Raw genomic sequence first — 10,046 nt, 5'->3', positions numbered from 1 at the left:
TTCTACCCGCTTTTTAAACAAATTTATAATCCTGTTGAATGGAAACAATCACATAAACTTAAAATGTCTTAAAGCACAATAAAAGTCATTTCTATCAAACAGCATAGCAAAACAGAACTGCCATTATTAAAATTTAGTCGGAGAAATGATATTGGACAATGTAAAAGCTGAAAACACATATCAATTTACCAGTGAAAAATAAACCTGCTTCTGCAAATTGTTGATGAGGAATGTTGTTGGCGCTAGGAAAGTTTTCAAATGTTGCAAGTCTTGCTTCCATTGTCCGATAACGTGGTGACCTGATTGTATAGCCTAGTGGTGGTGGTGATCCGAAAGCTGTTGACAAATATCAAAGTTGCTCTACTTATAACAAAGACATTCGCTGCATATGTTTATACGTTAAATCATTAGTCATTCTTTCTTTACATATTCTTTCTTTACATATTGCTGTTTCACACTTTAAAATTGAGTCATTTCAATATCTTCAATTATTTACTCTCTTTTCATCCCCTTCAATGTGAGAGATATAAGATTGTGATCTTAACATTGTAATGTAAAGCTATATGCTTGAGACTTAATAAAATATTTCGTTTTATTTATCCACAGGTCAGTAGAAGTGTACAACATAAAAGTCATTGTACGTTAACTGTATTTATTCCTAGAAATGAGTAATATACAAAGTTTAAAGTATAACTGTAAACAAAATATTTCTAAAATAAAAACATGCAAACCAACTTTTTTATAGAAACCTTTCAAGCATAATGTTAATTGGAACGCGTATACAGTTATGTTACAGAATAGGTGGCATTTAAAGCAAGTGTCACTGCCTTACTGGCCAATGTTAATCCTTTTCTTATTTCTAACGTCAACACATCAGCAGGACAAAAATGTTGTAAAAACACTCCCAGAAACTAGAAATGTGTCGTCACGCCAAGGATGCCCACGCATGCAGCCAAAATTTCAGATGTTATAAAAAATTAAATATCAAGTTCCAAATTTGTTTGCACAAATTATTTTTTTTTTCATTTTAAGTTCAAAGCCCTTTAAACTATTCAATGTTAACACAAACATTTTTTTAAGAAAGTTCAAGGCTCTGAAACTTTTCAGTGTTAATCTTTTGTTAATCGCATATTGCATATTTGTAGCCAAAATAATGGCTACATACATTTTCACAAAAGTATGCGTGCTGAAACTGAAAATTCAAAATTGTTCCAAGATTCAAGAAAGATAACTTTGTCCAAAATCATTGAACCACGAACAAATTCAAACTTGAACTGCTTATTCCTAAGATGTATCTTTAAGTCAATTTTGAGTTATATGTGTACAACCATTGGGGAGATAATGAACGGAAACTTAAAATTTCTTTTCTTTTAAAAGTTCAAGAGGGATAACTCTGTTAGCTATCATCAAACCATGACCAAATTCGAAATTGACCAATGCATTTTTATGACATATCCATATCTTGAATTTGAGTTGAATATGTACAACTGTTGGGGAGATAATGAATGGGAACTGAAAATTTCCTTTATTTTGAAAGTTAAAGGGGCATAACTCTGCCAAAATAATGGCTACATACATTTCCACAAAAGTATGCGTGCTGAAACTGAAAATTCAAATTTTTTCCAAGATTCAAGAAAGATAACTTTGTCCAAAATCATTAAACCATGACCAAATTTGAACTTGACTTGCGCATTAGCTTGACGTATGCATATGTCAAGTTTGAGTTGAATGTGTAATACCGTTGGGGAGATAATGAGCGGAAACTGAAAATTTCATATTATTTTCAAAGTAAAAGGGGCATATAACTCTGCCAAAAATCATTGAAGCATGACCAAATTTTAAATCGACCTGTATTTTCTCATGACATATTCATATGTTTGAGTTGAATGTGTAATACCGTTAGGGAGATTATGAACGGAAACTGAAAATTGCATTTTATTTTCAAAGTAAAAAGGGCATTAATCTGCCAAAAAACATTGAACCATGACCAAATTCAACCTTGACCTGTATTTTCTCATGACTTATTCATATGTCAAATTTGAGTTAAATGTGTGCAATGTTACTAAGAAAATGAACGGAAACTTATTATGAAGGAATGACAGAATGACGGTAGGACGAAATGACGGAAGAACGGAATGACGGAACAGGGTAACACTATATGCCCCAGCCATTATATGGTGGGGGCATAAAAATAATAATCTTGTATGAAAATGAAGAAATATATATTTGATCTCGACTGCCAAAATCATTTGATTCTAGGCCAAAGTTGAATTAAGTTTTGTATTCTTTTGTTCAAGAACGAATCAAATAATAAAGAACAAAGTTATGACAATTAAGCAAAAGGCAATAATTTGAACATGACAGTAAATATTGGTGATAGGTCAAACTTATATCAGGTCAATTTGTCATATGTGTTCTTTTGTCTAAGTATAAGCTAAGTCGTCTTAATTCAAACCTGAGCCTATGAGCTTCCAATCAAAGAGAAAGATGTATACATAGGTGAGATGTGCACAACACAAACTCTTTATACAAAGGTATAATCTCGACATTGCATCACTAAGGTGACCTTAACCACTGACTCGGTGACCTGGTTTATGTGAATGACACAAAGTCTCATGATGAACATTTATGGGCAAGAAAAAAATGAATTCATGTTATCTGAAAATTCCTCCGTGCACGAGGAAGTTAAAGCATGGATTAGCTTGGACGCATGCATGCAAACACTGAACAGCCATTTTGACAACTATGTCGTGCTCAGTGAACTGGACTCGACAAAAATTCTCTAAGCATAATATTTCAAAGAACAAGCGAAATATAGTGCAGACAAACAAATTTTGATATTTTCATTTGGTTTCTTGTGATCTTGACTTTCATTTGCGCAAGACAACTTAACTCACTATTGAGAACATATTTTATATTTAAATCCATCTATGTTAAAAGAAATTATTCTCACAAATGAAGATTTTGCCTTGCTATTTGACCTTTGACCCTTAAGTAAGACCTTGGCCTTTTTTACAGACACCTGTTTTTTCAAGAGTTTTGCATGACTCACACTAGGCCATCATGTTGTACATTGGTATGTAACTACTTTGTAACCCTTCGAAGAATGAGCAGAATATGGACCGTACAGACTAACAGATGCACATACACCAAATTGCTAACAAGATTGGCGACGAATTCGAAGTCGGGCGAGCTCAACAATTTATAAATCCTAAGCATTAGTAAGATACAGCGCAGACAAGCAAAATTTAATATTTTTATTTTACAATTGACCTCGTCTGACATTTACCTTAGTTTTGTGATAGACAATGCAATTCAACATAGAGAACGTTTGTGCTAAGTTATATTAAAATCCATCCATGTATACAGAAGTTATAATACACGCAAATGAATGTTTTATTCCGTTATTTGACCGTTATTTGACCTTTAACCAACAACTGTGACATTGATTGCCACAGACAACTGAAATTTTAGAACACACTCCGCCTAACTATGGAAAATATTTGGCTTGAGTTATATTAAAGTCCCTCTATGCCCGTAGAATTTACGCTCTGGACACAGATTTTTGCGCAGCCCCCTCCCCCCCCCCTCCCCGAAGTGTGACCTTGACCCTTAAGGAGCGGACCTAGGTTTCGTGAGTGACACAACACCCGATCATTGTGAATTCAAACTTGATACGATGGGATACATTGATTAACTATATCATTGAATTCAATATAAAAGTATTGCAAGCTGCATTTATATCTAAATTAATATCATTAATGAAGGTCCAAGCGGTATCGCCCTTTTACAGTTCCAAACTATCGTTTTAATTGGCTTATTTGAATCAAAATCAACTTTTATTTAAGCGAAATTTCCACAATGTTCCCTTATTTCGTAATCAGTTTCAAAAACACATTAATCAAAAACGTAGAATTATTTGTTAAAGCAATATGGTCGAGAAGAAATTGCGTTCTCTGGTTTACCCGAATCGGGCTGCTAATAATATTTTTCATGTTATTTGTCAAAGTATATCTTTTAATATATGGTTTTGCAAGTTAAGCTGGTCTTCATTTAAATCTTCTACTAATATTTAGTGTTCTTTGTGTTCTAGAGCCATTTCTAAGCATGAGTTTAGTTTGTCCCAAAAATCTGTTCTAGAGTGAGGAGGTCTATATAATATACATTATAAACAAGTCTGATTTTTATCTTTTATTTCGACCCAAAAAGAATCAGGAACTATATTCGCTTTTATTTCGACCCAAAAAGAATCAGGAACTATATTTTCAAAAGAGACCAACTGTTTTGGTCTAAAGGAATGATGAAACGTAAACAAGAATGACACGACTTATCGTTACGAAACATGAAATCGAAACCTGATAATTGTATGTCTGTATCTTCAATATTAGAATCTAATTTGCTCTCAGTAAAACATAACACAGTTTCCAAAACGTTTTCCTTGATATAAATCAAATGTATGGCGTAACTTCTGATATATTGATGAATAATTGAACGACAGTTTTTCCTGCTAAAAAGGTCCAGGGTTTAATTTTATGTCTCCAGAAAGTGTTGATATTCGTGCAAACTAACGAAAGTGAATAAAACATATTAGATTACACAGCTATAAATGAACTGTAACCTATTCAACAGTATTCTTTACCTTTTTGATTTGGTAATACTGCTTTTTTGGCTAGTTGATTTTTTTACCCCCAAATTAAAATAATATATAAATAAGAGAGACACAAAGTATATAAATGTAATTATACCTCTAAGGCTTAAACAGGTTTTAAGTAATTTAAAATGTACGTTGAAGTAACATCGGTAAAAAAAATCAAGCGTCGCTTGTGGCTAATATCCCGGAATTTTAATGTTTTTTAGGCTTATGATGAAATTAAGGCTTAAAAATGACATTATTAATATAAATAAATCAAAAGGTATTCGTATGAAATGCTGAGTATTATTGAATCATCCCACAGATGCTTGCCATGCCACAAAAACATTACCCATTAGGATATATGTAAAACATAAGGACATAAAAGGCAAGCATAAACGTTGTCATTGAGTTAACATATATGTTAACAGGGTCTGGCGGTAAAGTAACATAAAATATTTACATCATCATGATAAAGTGGATATCACTCAAATGTTGCATTGTTGTGCATTGAGTGTGGGCTTAATAACATGTGTAAATTATTTTAAAATTACATTAGCAGTAATATTTTAACAAAGAAATTTTAACCAAATATGTTTAACAAGTAATGAAAATGACAAATTACAAAACAATTTAAGGTTTTTAAATTTAAAAGTAATTTAAGAAATAATCGCTGAAAACGTGCTCTGAACACAATTCCAAATTAACAGGAAAATTGAAGCATCATTTAAAGAACTGAATACAAGAGAAAACTGAAAATAATTAGTAAAAGAACTCATATTTGGCTAAAAAAAGATATAACAGTTATTCAAAATTAAAAAACAAAACAAAAAAACATAAGAAACAACAAATAAATGTAAAAGTCTCGACCTCTTTCTCTCAAGAGCCAAACATTTTACAAAAGTTAACAGCATATACCTGCGCAAGCAAATAAAGCTGTTGTTATCAAAAATATAAATCCCTTATAGTCATTAAATCCTGCCTACGGTATGGTTTTGAGGCAAAGGTATTTATACGCAGTAAAGAACTAAAATCTTAAAGAGACACATCATCACGTCTGTCAATGGGTAATCAACTATGATCATAAATCTCTGCGTCAATGCGAGATAGGTGAGCTAAATGTTTATGAAACTATACCCTTTTTATACTATTTAACAGTGAAAATAAACAGGAGTTAAAAAAATACTTAAAATGATGGAGTGTATCATGAAATAATTTTAGAATTTTTGCTTAACACTGTATATGTACAAGCACAATGGCAAAACAGACAAAATAAACATATTTGAATATTCATCGTGCCAGATCTATTTAGAACTTCACAAACCTTTCAAAGTAGAATATTTATGTAATTTACGGGATTTATAACACTAATCTTACAGTTTTCATCGATGTTATATCGACAAATAAATAGCAAGAACGAAGGGAATAAATCGTTCAAACATAAATGTTACAATATTAAATCTTAAATGTCTTATATATTCATATCTCTGGGGAAAAAGATTAATTTGATGTACATACATCCATTTCCTTGGGTTGTCTGCGAAGCTGAATGTTGGTTGCGTTCTGAAGTGCTTGCATTCTGTAAATATGTTTAAAAGAGTCCGTCAATGTATGTCAGTTTTCTGTGTTTTCAATATTTACGTTATATTTTACTTGGTCGAAACTGTTGATATGATACAATGTAAGTCTCAACATTACAACAACTACTATGGATTTTTAATTGCAAGGAATAAAGATGATAAGCCCAATACATAGAAAAAAGCGTGGAATTCCACCTGTATTTTTTACATAAAATGCGTTACACTTGACTTTCTATTTCAAGGGGGCGTGGACAGTAACTTGCACTGACCGGTACCGTCAATGTACATGCCCAACTAAACGGAGCCTCAGTTTAGTCATATGTGGCGTTCTTTAGGGATGTTGCTTTCACTATTCTGTAAGGTGCCAATGTGTCTTTATCTACAATACCGCTGTTACTTTTCAGATTATATATATATTGATAAAACGTGTTCATAGTTGAGGCCAATGGTTTTTTTATTGTTTAATTTTTCAAATTATTATAAAAGAAGAAAGAAGTTGACAGCATACGAGTATATCATTAAGTTGCAAGATTATAGATATTGATAAGTGAATGTTTATAATATAAAACGCATGCGGAAATAACACAATTCAATATTTACTGTTTTTCCAAAATGCTTAATGCTACCTAAACGGATATAAAAGACAGAATACTTTTGCAGTTACCTCACTTGAATTTAAGCTTAGTTGCCAGTTAGGTTGACAGCATAATGTTACTTATTAAGTATTAAATATTTATATGTCGGGGTATTAAATATTTTACCTACTGCCAAGTGTAGTTGAATTAGAAATGATACTTTATTTAATATAGTCAAGATGTTATAAAATGCACCAAGAAATTATTTCTATATATTTGAAATAAATATCTGAGTATCTGAGGTCATATGTAAACAAAACAAAATTTAATCAAAAAAGGCAAATATTTAAAATAATAGTTTGCAACCATTACCAGAAACGTACCTTGATCACATCTCTCTGACGAGTTGTGTATCTTTTAGACTTATTTCTGTAAGTATCACGAGAACAGTTTGTGTCTTGTTCTCCTATAGTTTTATCACAGAGTCTCCCACCTTTTATACAACCATCATTCACAAAACAACATATGTCCTCTCCTGAAAGCACAATTTGATGTATTGAAAAATAAAATTCGTGCTACCAGATATATGACAATAAATCAACGAGCTTAATATCCCGATGACTTAGTATACAATCGCCGCAAAGTTATCATTTCCTACTTTTATTAGGACATTATTTAACTAGTTTGCCTCCTTGCTCTGTTTGTTCATTATCTCTTTAACCTCTTGTTGCACCTCACCTTTAAGTTCCTTACTAAATGTATATAAATATTTATTAATTTTCTGATAAAATACGTGCAGACAAGCGTCTGCTCCCCAGTTTCTATCAATTAAAAGTATGCGTTTTAAATTACCGTTACGAGATTATAATATAGATAACTTGACTGAAGACTGAATTACAGTGATCACCTGAAAGTACTGAACGAATATATTTAAATAAAACGTAAACACATCATCCTCATAGCTGTAAAAATGGAAAAAGGATAAAAAACAAAGAAAATGGTTTAAAGACATGTGCGTAGTAAATTGGAATTATTTATCTTTGTACATAGAAAATATGTTTATTTTAGGTGAACTTTATTTTGAATTTGATTCGAATTGTCTTAATAGAACCGGATGCCACGAGGTGCGATTGCGACTAAATTTAGTTAAGTCAATGAGAGTCCAATACAAATGATATGATATCAAGAGACACCAACAATAGCCCTTATATATCAATGTATACATGTATACTTTGTCAAATACAAACTATATATCCAATCATAACATGTGTTGCATACGACTAACAATTTCTTTCAGAATCACATTCAAGTGTAATATTGTCTTGAATTTATGCATGTATTCGAACATCTGCAGAAGCATATATTACAAAGTAAAACTTATCTAGATTCTCTCAAGACATTTTAAAGAAGCATGATAGAGTCTTACTAAATCTGAGTTGTTTTGATTCTTTAGATTCGATTTATGAAAATAAAAACAAAAATATAAGAACTTATCACAAACAAACGCACTCAAGCATGCATGCGCGCACGTTTTCTGAAACCTTACTTTACTTGATTTACTGGGAAAAAATCATATAACACCGTTTTCATTATCTTCTAGTATATACAAAATATATAAATGCACATACTTTCAGTAATATTTCCTGTCCGATCCAATCGCTGACTTGATGTATAATAGCCGCCTATGTCATCCTTCGAAACAAAAATAACATATTTTTACCTTTATATACAGATGGCGACACAGTGCAGTGGACCGTTAATTCAAGCTTTTTAACATTTATTTGATAATAACCATTTTAACAACAGGAAAGTAAAAGCAATCAATATAATTTGTTTTCCCAAATTGTGTCAATTTTACCAAAAATAGAATATAATTATACATACTATTTTAGTTTTACACTGCATTAATATTATGACAATTTCCAAATGATGCTGGTAGAGCAAAACCTTCGACATGCATTATTTATAAGACGAGCACAACGATGACATGCTCTTTAGAATTAATTATGATTTCAAATTATGCTATGGTGTTGTTGCTGTTTGTGGCAACTCATTACGTTATAATATATTTTACGTGCTTTATTATGAATATTAATGTGTCAATTTTGTCAGCATCATTCATATTCACAGAAACAGCTTTAGGTGTTTAGTTCATATTCTAATAAAACAAGTAATAACTTTTACATTTCTGCAGCATATGAGTTCGTTTTCTAATCCACGTGGTTGCAAGGACTGCACATATTGTTGTCCTTCTAAACTGTTTATATAAGAACAGTTAGGAAAGTATCTAGCGTGCTCTTTGATGGGGTCATCTCCAAAACTCCAGTCCTTTAAACCACCATTACAATGGAAACATCGACACAGATCACTTTGTCCTTGAAATCAAAGCTTTGATATTACATTGAAAAAACAAATTACGTTTTAATTAACATATAATTTTCATATATTATACTGTTAATAAAATTTCCATATAAAAAATACCTAATAGATTATGTTGGTCGTAATACTTGTAATTATTAAAACGTTTATATAACCACTTTTGTTTCTACATTTAAAAGTGTACTTTTGGATATTGGCAGGCTCAATAAATTTGTAACCAGTCAACGCTTAGTTTGTTGCACTCCCTTAAATATTGCAAACAGTAACTTTTTTTCAATAAAAATTAAATCTGTATTCGTACGATTTAATACAGAATTCTACCCGTTTTTAAACAAATTTATAATCATGTTGAATGTTAACAACCAAATAAACTTAAAATTTCTTAAAGCACAATAAAAGTCATTTCTATCAAACAGCATAGCAAAACAGAACTGTAATAATTACCATTTAGTCGGAGAAATAATGTTGGACAATGTAAAAGCTGAAAACACATATCAATTTACCAGTGAAATATAAACCTGCTTCTGCAAGTTGTTGATGAGGAATGCTGTTGTCGCTAGGAAAGTTTTCAAATGATGCAAGTCTTTCTTCTATTGTCCGATAAAGTGGTGCCCTGATAGTTTCGCTTTGTGGTGGTGGTGGTAGTCGTGGTGATCCGAAGTCTGTTGACAAATATCAAAGTTGCTCTACTTATAACAAAGACATTCGCTGCATATGTATAAACGGTAAATCATTAGTCATTCTTTCTTTACATATTGCTTTTTGACGCTTTAAAATTAAGTCATATCAATCTCTTCAATTATTTATTCTCCTTTCTTTCCCTTCAATGTGCGAGATATAAGATTGTGATCTTAAACATTTTTAGGCAAAGCTATATGCTTG

General features: G+C 31.5%; 1 protein-coding gene across 1 annotated transcript; it reads right to left on the bottom strand.

Moving 5' to 3' along the window:
* Positions 1–204: 204 nt before the first annotated feature.
* Positions 205–9,826, bottom strand: LOC132723909 (E3 ubiquitin-protein ligase XIAP-like; the record flags this gene model as incomplete). The annotated part of the gene is made up of 4 exons (XM_060708719.1): positions 205–336; positions 6,149–6,209; positions 7,169–7,320; positions 9,668–9,826. Coding segments are annotated over 4 exons (504 nt in total), but the record flags the coding sequence as incomplete, so codon positions are not given.
* Positions 9,827–10,046: the final 220 nt, after the last annotated feature.

Source organism: Ruditapes philippinarum, unplaced genomic scaffold (assembly GCF_026571515.1).
Source record: "Ruditapes philippinarum isolate M1 unplaced genomic scaffold, ASM2657151v2 ctg23398_1_1_1_1, whole genome shotgun sequence".
NCBI classification, from domain to species: domain Eukaryota; kingdom Metazoa; phylum Mollusca; class Bivalvia; order Venerida; family Veneridae; genus Ruditapes; species Ruditapes philippinarum.
This window is presented reverse-complemented; position numbering and strand designations above follow the sequence as displayed.